At 29.8% G+C, this 14,968-nt stretch overlaps 1 protein-coding gene across 7 annotated transcripts in view; it reads right to left on the bottom strand.

Annotated features, from left to right (window-relative positions):
- Window positions 1-14,968, bottom strand: part of LOC106473087 (leucine-rich repeat flightless-interacting protein 2-like) — a 95,268-nt gene that overhangs the window by 4,023 nt on the left and 76,277 nt on the right. For 6 of the 7 annotated variants that reach the window (XM_022402543.1, XM_013933771.2, XM_022402547.1 and 3 more), the window contains 5 exons: window positions 12,229-12,321; window positions 9,563-9,746; window positions 6,799-6,848; window positions 3,518-3,638; window positions 690-769 (listed from right to left, as the gene is read on the bottom strand). In XM_022402543.1, coding sequence (XP_022258251.1) covers window positions 690-769; window positions 3,518-3,638; window positions 6,799-6,848; window positions 9,563-9,746; window positions 12,229-12,321 — 528 coding nt within the window. The remainder of the gene's footprint in view (window positions 1-689; window positions 770-3,517; window positions 3,639-6,798; window positions 6,849-9,562; window positions 9,747-12,228; window positions 12,322-14,968) is intronic. The other variant, XM_013933778.2, reaches the window with a different exon arrangement.

The raw sequence follows: 14,968 nt of genomic DNA, 5'->3' as shown, positions 1-14,968 counted from the left end.
GTGTTTCCTCTATACGCAAACATAGTGAAGAAACAGGACATCAACCTATACTATCAAATTTCTCTATCCTCTGCAAGCACTTAATCTTAACTATCCAATTCATTTAGAAAAACTAACACAGATATTTTTTTGAATATATTTATATATATATATATTATTTTTTTTTTTTCAGTTTCATATATTTACAATAGAAACAAAATTGTGGAGTAATATCATTACATAAACTATAATGATATCATTTGTAAGTATATGTATTAAGCATTGGAAGATAATTATCTTTTTAGATATATTAGATGCTGGAACATAAAACTGTGGAGTAACATCATTACACAAACTATAATGATATCATTTGTAAGCATATGTACTAAGCATTGGAAGATAATTATTTTTTTTTAGATATATTAGATGCTGGAACATAAATGTGACTATTTACAGACTTCACATGTAATCTAAATCTGTGAATTAGCATATTTACCATGCTAAATGATATTCTATTTGTATGTACATAACAGTTTTTGTAGTACTCACTTAGATGTCTTTTACATATCTTTTATTTGAATAAAAGTCAGATTACTTCCATTTCTAGGAAAAATGCCAATAGTTTTCACTAAAAGTTATGTTGAAAGAATTAATGCACAGATTATATTATTTTTAGTTGATCTCCTTTTGATCAACAGCTAGATACTTACACTGCTTTGTAATGTTGAATTTTCTTGTTCTGCTTTTTTCAGTTTAAATTTATAGTCACTGACTTGTTTATTTGCTTCTCCTGGTTATAGAAAAAAATACATATATTCCTTTAGAAAACACCCAACTGTATTTGTGTTAATAGTAAGATGGCCTGAAACATTTGCCAATAAAAATAACATACTTTGTACATTGTATTAGATTATTATGCACACATAACAATGTTGCTTATATTATTATTATAGCAAATCAGAATATAATTTCATAAAATGAAAGAATTCTGCAGCAGTTATTTTTATTATAGCTATGAAATTTACATAGTGCAGTAAGATATAAAAAAGTAAACAAACACCTTTTACACAAAGTAATTATGGACCTACTTGTTCGCTTTAAATGTGAACACAATGACAAATGTGTTTCCAAGCTTGGTGCTATAAACAGCAAACAATGTGCTTTTCAGTTACATTACAGTTTAAATTTCCAGAAAAAGATAGTAATTTCACTGTATTATGACAAACATTTAACAAGAATATATGTAGGTGACTTCTTAGGGTAGATAATCTCAATAACATAGGACCATTGATGTCTTTTGCTATGACATTATTCAGGTTTTACCAATATAAAAACAACCTCCAATATTAAAACATTATTTGTTATATCCAACTATGCTCATATATTACTGGTGTGTTGTGTTAATTGTTTATAATTTGTATAAAGGCAAAAAAGTCTGTATTGCTGAAAAGCACCTTATAACACTATAACATATAGATGAATGTTGTAGTTTGGTACATCATACTAGAAGTCAATAATGAAAACATAAGCACAGTTTAAATTTAGCATGAAATGAATTTGTAAGAAGATCAGTTTTTCAGCCTTCCCATAATGCTAACCTTTAGATAATGTTTTTGAGAACCAAATAAAGTTCAAAATTATAAAACCATGTCTCATATGAATTTAGTAAATCTGTACACTTTCTATTCTAGGTCTATACAAATACAAAACAACTACAATTTTAATAATCTAAATCAAAATGTTTGTAAAGTGTGGCAAACAATCTAAAATGTTTTATTTAGCTGCATATTAAAAACAGAGTAAAATCCAAACTCAACAAGAGTTAAAAAAAGAGTTTGACTTAACATGCATTAACTCATTTATTCTCTTTTGGAATGATCAGTTACAAAAAATCAATAGTTTTGGACAAATGTTTACTGTGCTTTGATAGATTTATCTTGCACTTTATTGTATAACATGTACATATGATTTTCTAGTCAGCAATAAACAAATGAAAATCCCTTGGTCAAATACAAGAAATACTAAAACTTAGAAGGAAAGCAATGCCCACAGTTACTCCCAAGTGCAAACAAATGAAGGTTTGTATACTAAGAATAAACTGCTGTTAAAGTAAACACAGTATATTTCTAGAATCTAATATAACACACTTTTTTATTTTGTTTGTCTACACAGAACTGCAACTGTCCAAGTTTAATCTACAAAGATTTTTTCACATACATTCAAGTACATCTCAGTGTTCTGTTTACACAGTTGCTTCAAGATGGCTGCCAAACAATTACCTTTCTAACAAATGCTAGTATGTAAACTTTTCTTTTGTATTGGAAAAAAATTAAATAATTCCATACTAGAACTTTCGAACAGTATAAATTTTTTTGGCACATTGGTTCACCTCTTGTACGGAAATCTTCATTGAAAATGAGATCCCCCGATTTGTTTTAAGACCTTAGTGAAAGTCCTTTGCTAAGTAATTTGTGTACAGAAGACCTGTTTTAAGTGCTTAGCTAGTCAATATAAACTGGTAGAATGTACTAAAACCATGTTTACTTGAGTCTCAGTTGTAAGTGCAAGGTTGAAAGGTATGATCTTTGCATGAAATGCATACATTATGAATGCAGTAATAATGAAATTCCTATCAAGTTAAAGAGGTCAAAATGAGATTATCCCACAGCCAGATTAAGACAACTATGAGCAATGGGCAAAGGTTAAGAGAAGGCCCTCATATACAAATGAGAATGAGACTATTGTAGGTCATAGTCCCTGCATCGTATTATCCATTACATGAAAAAGAAAGATAAAAAAAACTGAATTTAATTTTATTTGCTTAACATTTAGATTCTATTCCGGATTAATCAAGTAAGTGCAACGTGTGCACTGACAAAGTAAACATTAGTTATTTAAATTATGTAACAAATTAAAAAGTTTAAATGAGAGCAAATCCTTCATGTAGATTAACCTTAGACATGGGCCCCCTATATAGCCTCAGGCCATGGACAAATGCCCAATTTTACTCTGCAGTAATCTGCTACTGTATCACCCAATCATTAAAATCAAGAGAGCACAAGAAAAATTGTCAAGCAGGAAGAATAATAAAAATAAAATACTCTTTCTTAATGTAACTACTGTCATTGTCTTATATCATTCAGTGGTTAACAAACTTATATATGACTGATAAGACCTTAACCAATGAAAGTCATAAAAAATAGTGTGTCCTAGATGTCATAACATGTTGAAAAACTATTCTTGTATTGAAAACTGAGGTCAAAATGGAATGGATCTGAGAAGAAGTAACCTTGTATTGAGAAGAGTTTTCATCAATACTAAAACAATATTTTAACAAAAGTTTTGAAGGAAGATATTGAACCCTAAACTTATGCAAAGTTCTATATAAGAAATTAGCCTAGTGGTTTTTCTCTTGTTTAAACTTATCAACAAAACATGGACATTTCCATATGAGTGACTCAAAGTTTTAAGATAGTTGACAAAATACATGTAACCAACTAGTACATATTTAAGTTAATGGCAGCATTAGATTACTAACTTTGAACTTCTAGAAGTTTCATTTCAGGGCCATTGGACTGGGGGCCATGCACTAGTGTTAACTGTTCCATTTTGGCAGTCTTCTGTTTTTCTTCTTCCAACTCAAATTTTAACCTATGAATCTAAAGAAAAATACAAGACTGTTTAATTTCAGATACTAATTATTAAGTTTTATTAAACAAGAAGTAACTTGTTTCATAAGTTGTAAAAATAAACAAGTTAAGAATGAGAAAGTGAAAGCCACATAAAAAAAAACAAAAAAAACTGGCAAATAGGAATTTCATATTCTATAGATACCCATGTTCTTTCATTTTCAGTTAGCTAAAATGTATAAACTAGTAATGAACACATCTACAATTTCACTTTTATAAAACCGTTTCTAAAGAAAATTGACTCAAAGTCATGACAAAGAGAAGACACTGAAAACAGAATGAAAATGATCTATACATTAACTTCATATAAGGTGTATTGTAAACTAAGAATCTGAAGTAATTGTTTAGAGGACTTTCTAATCCATAATAATAAAGGAAGAACAAATTCTCCTCTTAAGATTAAAGTGTAAATGTGACTCAAAAGATGGGCCAAATAAAAATGTCTTCAAAAAATTAAAGGCCTTTTCACCAGAGTCTGAAGAACCTCATGTGTATACAATAAAGACAAAAGAATTGGGAAACTGTATCCACAGTCAGAAACTTTACAAGTTAGTTGAACTTAGGAAATTAACAGAACAATTCTCGTTATATAGGTTCTTGAGTAAATACTGTGTTTGAAAACATCGTGGCCAGATTTTGGATTTCAAAACTATATTATCTGCATCATACATTTTTTAACACCCACAAATTTTTTTTTTTTAATATCGTGCAAAGCTACACGAGCGTTATCTGCACTAGCTATCCCTAATTTAGCAGTGTAAGACTAGAGGGAAAGCAGCTAGTCATAACCATCCACCGCCAACTCTTGGGCTACTCTTTTACCAACAAATAGTGGGATTGACCATCACATTATAATGCCCCCATGGCTGAAAGGGTAAGCAAGTTTTGTGGGACGGGGATTCGAACCAGCGATCCGCAGATTGCGAGTCAAGCGTCCTAACCACCTGGCCATCACAAAATTTTATTTAATGATAAAATTCATGCTATTTCTGTGTATGATATTTTGTATTATACACTACAAAGGATAAAGGTGTGAAAGTAAGTACAGAAGTTTATATCCATCAATCAGAAAATAAGTTGAGTTGAAGCCATTCACAAACATTTTCCTTTAATTTTATGCACTTGAATTCTCATGCTTAAAGAATTTGCTTAAGTGAGAAAAATTCATTAACCAAACATGCACAGGCTCAATTCTTTGGACTGACCCTGTATTAGAGAAGGAATTTACTGTGTGTATCTGTGTATACAAGTCTGTAGTACACAAAAAAAAATCAAATTTGTTACAAAAGTATTTGCATTTAAGATATCTCTGATTTGAAGACATCAGCCTGCCCCAGACTCTGAATAGTCAGAGTGCATGACAGTGTTCATTTGAAGAATAAAAGTACTTTTGTCCATTGTACAGTTTGCATCTTGCATTACCATAACCTCTAGAACCTCTAAAATGTATATTGTATCTGATATTCACTTTTCTCTACCTTGAACTGTTGCTAAATCAATATTGTAGGGTGAAATGAATAACTGATAACTCTGCCATGAAATGCATAATATCAAGTTGAATGCCACATTGTAAAAGTTTGTGGCACGTGTACTTTGACTCCCAGCCATGCAAACAGGGTTAAATATGAAGTCGAAATAACGATTTACAAAATCCTATACCCCAAATGCTTTCAAAAGGCAGACCTTTCTTCTTATTATTCATTTTCCATTCACCTCTGAAAAATGAAGGCTTAACTTCCAAAAGTGCTTGTTTTCTTTTTTTACTTAATGAGTTACAATGCAACTTCTGTAAACCAGTCACCCATGGAACCATTACATTTGGTTGTTTTTACAGGGGTCAGTGAAAGGTTATCTACACATCAATGATATTTCTAAAGAAATTTTGTACAACTAGCTCTTTAATAAAATTGATTTTGTCATCAAGCATTAATTCTACACAGTAAGACAAACTGTGAAAAAGAAAAAAATTTTAAAAAAGGAAGTAAATGTAGGATGGCTAATATCAATCCTTTAAAAAAATGCAAACAAAATAGTAGGGATGACATTTGCTATTATATAGGGATGATACAAATGCCATCTCTACTATCTTGCTTGCATTATTTTTGAAGGATTGATATTAGCCATCCTACATTCAATTCCTTTTTTTAAAAGTTTTTGCTTTACTTGTTTGGTTTTTTTTTAATGCAGTGTTTCAATAGACATAGGAAGGTTGTATTTATAACCAAGTACTAAATACATTGAGGTTCCAACTATAGTATTTACTGTCTATCTATTATTGGCTGGTAATTCTTGTTTCATCTTGTACTTAAGCTTTTTAAAGGAACAACAAATTTCTGTAAGAAAGCTAACATCAAGGGGGTAATGGTAACATCATTTTCACAAGCATTATGATATATTTTTTACATTACTATTAGTTAATAATACTTATAAAAGCAGATACTCCGTTTCAAACTATGTCACCTCAGTGAAATTGGCTGACACTGTTGTTTTGGTTTTTGAGTTATCATGTAATAAAAAAGCAGCAGCAGAAAAAAGGAGAAATGCAAACTTTTCGCTATGATATTTACAGACATTCACAGAACTTGTGATTCAGTAATTACATAGATATTGTTATAAAAGGAAACATTGTATAGCATTGTCAAGTTTTGTTGACCTATTGAGGAGATATTTAAAATACCAATTCGATGAACAATCTGAGCCATTCCTATATAGGCAGTGCTACCACCTGCCTGACACTCTTCTAAATCTTTTATTACTTTTAAAAACATGCATGCAACAAAAGAGCAAGACCTTAAAAGTTTACAAAGTAATACTATAAAGTTGACAATAGTGGTCATTACCCAGTTCACCTGAACAAAGGTCAGAAATAGAAAAGAAGCCCCAGAAAACAAATTCTTAAAAATTTACTTTAAAATTTTGACACTGTTCTTACAAGACAATTTATATACATATTGAAATATTACATAACTAACAGCAATGTTAAGGGTCAAAATAATCACTTGCTTAGTCATTAACTCTGGAATTAAAGAAAGAGAAGAGTGAAAATATTTCAAACAAAAAATACATAAAATATGACTAAAAAGACAGGTTTAAGAATGACCATGATCATTCACACAACTATAAAACTTACTTCATCTAAAAGCTCTTGTTTTTCCTCTGCAAACCTCTTTAACCGTACATCTGTAAGAACAAATAAACCATATTTTCACATAAATGTTATATTTGAATTTACTGTAAAAGCTTAAGTAAAGTAAAATTTTATTCATCAACACTTAAGTTATTAAGAGTAAATAATACACTCTGTCCAGTTTTTCTTAAAACTTTACACAAGTTAAAAATAACTAGAGAATAACAATTACAGCAATAGAAAGGAACAAAATAATTTCACAATTTTGAAACCTGAGAACAAAGGCATGAGAAGAGTTGCAGACTTGTGTAAGCCATATTGTATTACTTTTGGAATTCTGTCTTCCCAATCCAAGTATTTAAAATATTCCATTTATTATTTTACCCTAAGGTAATTAATATGTATGATTATTGTTAGCATTTTTATTTTTTCTCTTTCATTGGTGTGGGTCACGGCTCAAATGAATCATATTCTATGCACATAGATCTATGTGTGGGAAAGTACAGTAGCATAGCACATAAAATGGATTTATATCATTGTAACCTACAGGTCTGAAAAACAAATAGAACTAAAACCTTGTTATGAAAATAGCTTTAATGCAGCTTAAAGTCCTTTATGTATTTTATTATACTACTAATGAAATAAATCAATTAACAGGCAAAATTCAGCTCTGAATTTTGAAGAATCAAAACCATAATATTATGCACAGAAACACAATTAAACACACAGCAATGTCTTATTTTCATTCACTAAATACATGGTATAAAAACATTCCTTAATGATCCAATTTTTGGATAAGAAAAATTCTAATAAATTGAATGAGACCCATAAGCACAAATTTATAAATTTTCAATAAAATTAGAAATAAAACTTAAATAGGTAAATGCTTAATGATACTTGAGTCAACTTTAGAGAAACTTCACCTACATTTTAATGTGTTTATCTAAGTAAATTCCTATGCTGGTGAAGTTATGTTTAGTTCTCTAGTTAAAACTGAGTATATACCAATAGTTTTTTTACAGTTTAAAAAAGCACTTATTGAAAGATTAAACATCCAATAATAATGCAACCAAACACTTAATTAATCCTTGCAATGCTAAGTAATACTGAGTTAGGTTGTATGTCTACTCTGTGTAGCAATAACATTACTTTTTGAATAGTAAATTAAACCACTAGAATGAAAAGGTGAAAAAGAAGGAAATATGAAAGAATCATAAGTTTGTTTAAACCACTACCTTCACTCAGTCTTAAAATCAAACTCGGCAAGTACTTTAACATTTTCAGAAATGCCAGGTTGGTCCATCAGCTAACATATTCTTAGAATAGCATTTCCATTAACTTCAAATACTTATAGATGGGTGCAAGACACTATCTATGCACATGTTCAATTAAAATAAATTAATCTGACTCATGTAGTGTTTGGGAAGTTTATTTAAAGTAGACAGTTTTAAAAGATGAGAACATTTTTATACACATAATTTACCCTCTATGCTACAGTTATAGTTAATACACCTTAACCCCAGAATGCCAGCGTAAGGCCATTACGACTCCATATCACCTGGTGTTTATAACTGAAAATTTAATGGTGGCATTCTAGGGTTAAATATTTAAAACTCCAAAAACTTCTCCAACTTGATTTTATGGTCTTTACAGAAAATAAAATTCAACTAAAACATTCTTAAGTTTATACTGACTTCAAAAAATTTTAAAAAGGCTAATTCTATACAAACAAGCCATAAAATACCACACAAACATTTAGAAACAAGAGAAAAATACTGTTCAATTTCATATTACCTACCAATTGATAAAAACAAATGATGGTATCAATATCAGAATTTTCAATGTGAGTACAATAAAACATGAACTAATTAGTCAGAAAGGCATATTTGGGGGATAACAAACATTAACAGCATTATTCAATGACTTTTCTGACTATTTTGTAACATGCTAAATTTAAAACAGATTAGATTTCACCCAGCTTTAATAAAAAGGAGGGGGAGTTCAAGATAAAGCTTGAGAACTTTTATTTTCACCAAAGAGCAATGGTGTATTAACAATTATATTGTTTGGTGTAAAACTATTTCAAGTTTCTAACCCAATTTGGCAAGGCTTGTTATTTGTTAGAATTTGGAATGCTCCTTTTCATTCTTGTAAAAATAACATTTCATTTTTAAGTGAAATCTTCATCTATTGATATAGTATGCAAGTCTACCCAATGTTTTCGCAGCCCTGCTGCTTCCCTTTGAATACACACAAAAAAGAATGTCTGAACACAAATAGAATAAGTTAAACGAAGCAGTTCCATATAAATACAAATGCTCTAACATAATTCTTCAATAATATTTTGTGCTTCATTTTAGCCTGGAGTCAATGAAGAGGGAAGACCAGCCCCAAAACCATTTTAAATCAGTGGAGTGAATCAAAACCAAAGATAAATTAGGTAACACAAGATATTTTATTAGAAAACAAATTACATAATGACCGTAATAAATATAAACAATGAGATTGAACTTGAAAAATAAGCCAAATCTAGTTTAACTTCAAAATACAAGTAGTAGTTTCTCAAGTTTATTACCCTTTTCCTAATTACATAAATTTATAAAATACAAACTAGCCACATCATTTAATATATTAACTGAAAGGTATTTTTAAGTACTTACTTATTAATTTTTTATTGTTTAAAGAATCAAAACTTATGATATTATATTTATGTATGTAAGACTGATCTGCATATTTATCTCACAGAACAGATGAAGGATGACTGAACTCAAAAGTTTACCCAATGAACCTTCTCCAGCTTGTTCTAATAACTGGGCAGCTTCCTGGGAAACTAATGCAGCTCTGCCAACAGTTTTAGGAGATGAACTGTCTGGGGTGCTTCTCAAACTATTGCAATCATCATCACCATTCACCATGATTTCTTCTTCTCCAACTAAAACCAGTCCATGTTCCTGTAAATGTCAGACGTTTGCAGTAAAATTGTCTTCTGGAAAAAATATGTTGGTTTCATGTTCTTGCAAATGTTAAATATTTACAGATTTAATTTTCTTAACCCTACAATGCCAGCATGAGGTCACTATGACTCCATACAACTTTGTGTTAATGACTGAAAATTTAACGCTGGATTTCTAGGATTAAGAAAGACTAATTAGTTGTTCCTGTAAGTGCCTAATATTTAAAGTAAATATACTTTCTCTTAAAAAAATGTTCTGCATATTCTTTTAAATGCTTGGTATTCAAAAATGTTTTCTGCAAAAATAATCATGTTACGTGATTTTGTAAATGCCAAGTGTTTACAATAAAATTACTTTCTATACCAACAAGAAGCACTCTATTTTCACTAAAGCTAAGTGTTTAGAGGATATTTGTCTGAAATCACCACTAGTTTCAAATAAAACACTAACAGCTTAAGATTAAAATTTAATTGTTTATTTTCAAAGCAAAGTCACACTGGGCTATCTGCTTGTTCATTGTATTGAATTTAACCCCAGAATTTAGCATTGTAAGTCTGTAGACTTACCACTGTCCAATCGAGGGGACTAAAGATTGATATAAAGAAACTTACTAAATAAGAACTTCACGTATAGGACATCTATGTCAATGTTATGTGTTATGAAAATCAAAACATTGCACATGCAGTACTTCCATTTTATAACACAAGACATAATGTAATGTATAGCACACTTAAAACTGAATAAACAATTAGATTGTAATATTTCCATATGTTACTTTGATTGTGCAACTGTTATAGACCCTCAAGCTTATCAGTATGACACCAGGTGGCATTTGTGCATGAATTAACAAATAACGCTAAAAAAAGAAAAAATGTGTTTAAGTAAGTAATGTTTTTTTATTTTCTGAGTTGGTTAGTTATGTTATGAACGGTTTCAGAACAAACTACAGGATATGTTTAACATTTAAAACTACATCTTTAATTTTTTCTTCATATTTATCAAGTAATACTTATATACTTTTGACAAATTATTAGAGTTTAACATAATCCAATGCTATTATTATAACAATACTGCTGACAAAACTGAAAATTTTCTCTTTCTCTATCACAGAAATAAGTCTTCAACTTCTTGAACTGTGTTGTGTATGTGAAATTCAAAACAATGAACTTTGGCTAGCCTTCTGACGTTCCCCAATGAGATTATTCTGATTAATGTTTTTTTAATGCTACATTGTCATACTGCACATGTACTTACACTTAACTCAAACTAATCTTAGTGGCTCCAGATATCTCCACTAAAAACTGTCTCTACAGCATTAATACGACTTAAATGTTTAAAACTGAGAGGAAAAAAATGGCTCTCAAAAGAATGTAAATATATATATATATAGTTGATCATCTTTATAACTTTTATATATGTTCTTTTAGACAGATATCTTCATGCTACTTACTACTGATTTAAACATATTGTCTATATTAATTTTATAAATGTCAGATCTTTCATTGTAACAAATTCTACAGCAATTCAACTAAAAGTCACAAGTGTTCCAAAAATACTTTTCAAATTAGTCCATTCCATTGGATGAATCAAAAAGGTATTTTTCATCTTTTTTGTTGTTACAGTTGTATTTTAGCATTCCAGATATGAGCTTAGAATGCATGTGTTTCTAAGTCATAAAAAATTCTAAAGCTTATTTGTTTATGTTTAATTTGTGAGCCATAAAAGAAAGTAGGTATTTCAAATTTATTTCATTTATCTTGTTTACTAGCCAAGTTCATAGTAATGTATTGCTGTTATTAGAATGCAGACTTATCGGATCTTTTCTATATTTATAACTCATACAATTTTCATTAAGGATATTTTCTAAGTAATTATCAAATAAACAATACAAATCTGATTGAGTTTAGAAATATACACAGAGAGAAATATAACTCTGACGTGAATCTACTCTTTGCAAACCATGATGTAAACTTTTAAAATTTTTGGGAGGCAAGAAGAATATGGTTTACATTAAATATTCACTGTATGCAATTAAGTTCTTGAACAAGGAGAAAAGTATCCAAATTAAACATTCAAAATTGTTTGCTATACTGTTCCTTTTTAATGCTAAAAAAGGGTTTCGCATATCATGCTTAGCAATCCATAAAAACTTTTAAAATTGTTTATAATTTGTCTCCATTTATACATATACATTTGGTTACAGGTTAATAGCCTACACCCATCACCTACAACTGTAAATTTATTTGAAAAAAGGTAGTCTGCCATGAAAATAATTAACGACGAGTAGTTTTATTTATCACACTTGTTAAAATTTACAAAAAGTACTCTTATTTGTTTTTTTAGAGAGAGATGATCTTCAACATATTCATAAACAAAACAATGATTAAGGTTTATATAAAGCCAACCTACATTCGTTAGAATAAATCAATTTATGGAATTAGTGCTTGCTCAAGATGGTAAACCATTCCAATACACTCACCTCTATTAATTCATCTCTCTGCCTTAAACTCTCTCGTAGAAATTCTATTTCTTCTTTAATTTCCTTAAAATCCCTATTTAGCTGATCATACGCCTGATGAAAGAAAGCTTTACCAGTAAATCAAATCAACTCATTGCACATTTAAAGAAGTCAAGCCAGTTGATTAAAGATTAATAATGCCTTAGATGTGACAGACAGTTTACAGGAAAGTATGATGTGGATATGTCACCTGAATATCATCAATACTGAAGAGACCTTATGTTTTTGCCTTTCCAATACTACAAAATTTATAATGTACACATATCAAGACATAAAAGTTTTCTCTTCCATATTGATTATATTTATTTACAGGTTATCAGTTACAATATCAGCAACCATCTTAACCCTTTTGCAAAAGGTACCCCTTTAAATCCTTTTCTGCGCATGTCAGTATGTTACATTCAAAACTTACTTAAACACCTTTACTATTAATTTATGTGAATTATTCATCTCGACACAAGTAAACGGTGCCCTCGAGGCATATTACAGTTACTTTGGGAGACATGCACAACCCTTTGGAAAATTTTCATTCACCCCTAAGCTTTGAGAACAGATGCAAAGTATGATGTATATTTAAAAATGTTTAAATCTTTCAATTATGTATTTTAATACATAATTAACTAAAATATAATAGTAAGACCTAAATACAATTTAAACTGTATCTCTAACTATAACACATTTAGGTAAGAAACAACCATAAGTGTTGTAGTCGATCAAGCAGCCAACAATACTATAGTCAGTTACATGTACACCGTGATGATAACTGCAGGTCAATTTCAAAATAACTATTGTTAGATTATAGTGTAAAATGAGCTCTTCCTAATGACTGTACACATGTATGTTACATCTACATGTAACCTATAAAGCTTGAATGTAACACGGTGACTTGTGCAGAAAAGTGTTTAAAGGGTTAAACTGTTTCTATCTGTGGACAAACTGACAATTAATTAAGGACATCTGAATTCTTAGAACAAGCAGAATACTGCATCAGCTGTACAACAACTGCTACCGTTACATCAATACACTATGAACTTTGAGTAACAAAATATAAAGCATTTTGTCAATGGTGGACAATTTTGCCATCTGTTGAAAGAGTAGAAAATAAAACAAAATATATAAAATACTATTATTCATGAGTTGAGTCAATAAGTTCATTTCTAACATGACCCTCGTTTGGGCCTTTATTAAAGACACTTTAATGTTTCAATAAAATGATAAAATGATTTTGTTGATATCCCTCTTTTGGTAGTCACTGTCTCATACAAGTATTTCAGTGTCTTCCCACATGAGGTGTTGAACAGTGGAACCTAAACCTTGAGAGTTATATAAAAAATAAACATCAGCAGAATATCTGATCATCAGAATCTTTAGCATTCTGTTTGTCTTGATTTTGATGTGTTGATAAATATGTTGTGTTTGTTTGTATTTTAGAGCAAGGTTTTTTCTTCTACTTTGTTTTTTTTTTATTCCCTCAATCAAAATAGTTTGGGGGTATAGCAATGGGATTATCCATTTGTCTACCCGTCCTTTTTTTTAGACATTTACTTTTGACATGATAACTATAGTTCTAAATAGTAGATTTAATCAAACTTCATGGGTCACTACCCTTGAGAATGGAGAAGAACCCTACTTGTTTTTTTTTGGTTTAAAAGCTAAAGGTCACCATTAAAAAAATAGAAACTTAGTTTCTATGTAGAAAGAAAACATAATCATTTTAACTTAGAATTGCAAAATATTTTTAATATTGACTTTTTAAACCAATTTTTCTGAACAATTTTTGCACTGAATTACTTGCTTGTGGGTCTAATAACTTTGTTGTTGGTTACAGGATTTCCAATATCATAAGTCACATGTGAAAAACATTTCAATAACAATATAATTAATATTCAAATTAATGTCACTAATTAGGGTTGAGGCCCCAAAGTATTTTCACACAGAAACTAACTACTCTACTAAATTTCTTTGATCAGTTCTTTACATTAAGTGTTGTAACTGGCAAAAACCATAAAGTCACTCAATTTGATGCCGGACTCACTGATAGTGAATACATATTTTGCCATAAAATTACATAAATAAACAATTGATTAGATGATTCAAAATTCCTGGTTAAATTCACAAATGCTTAAGTAACTTGACTCTTTGTAGCACTCTCTGAAAATTGACTCAGCATTTTGAAAATAATTATGATCACAGACATCTATATTATAAAGCAGCTGGTCTATATGGCTGTCAGTGATGAAAATTTTCTGACTTCCTGAACTCCTATCATCATGAAACTTTCAGGGTGTTTGGGTAAAACCCAAATCACTAGGACAGCTCAAAGTACATGTTAGATAATATACTGAAAATTGTTACACTAATATGAAGAAGCTGATGATACTGGTAAATTTCTAAAAACATTTATGCTAGTATTCAGTAGACTTACAAGATGAAGCCAATTACACAAGTACAACACTTTGTGTGGGAATATTTGCTTGTCTGTCTAACAGATTTAGGTAGGTTTACAATCCAGTTTAATTTCTATTGATAAGGTGTCTGAAAATATCTTTACAGCTTAAATGGTTTATAAAGATCTTTTTTTGGATGAGTGAAATTTATTCTTTCAAAATATAATACACAATTTCCCTGATAATCTGGAAGTCCTAGTGAGAGCTGTATATTACTAAAAAATGGATTTCCTCTGTCTTTCTATTTTTATTTC

The sequence above is a fragment of the Limulus polyphemus genome, unplaced genomic scaffold, assembly GCF_000517525.1.
Source record: "Limulus polyphemus unplaced genomic scaffold, Limulus_polyphemus-2.1.2 Scaffold126, whole genome shotgun sequence".
NCBI classification, from domain to species: Eukaryota; Metazoa; Arthropoda; class Merostomata; order Xiphosura; family Limulidae; genus Limulus; species Limulus polyphemus.
The sequence above is the reverse complement of the archived record's forward strand: the minus strand, read 5'-3'. Positions and strand labels throughout refer to the sequence as shown.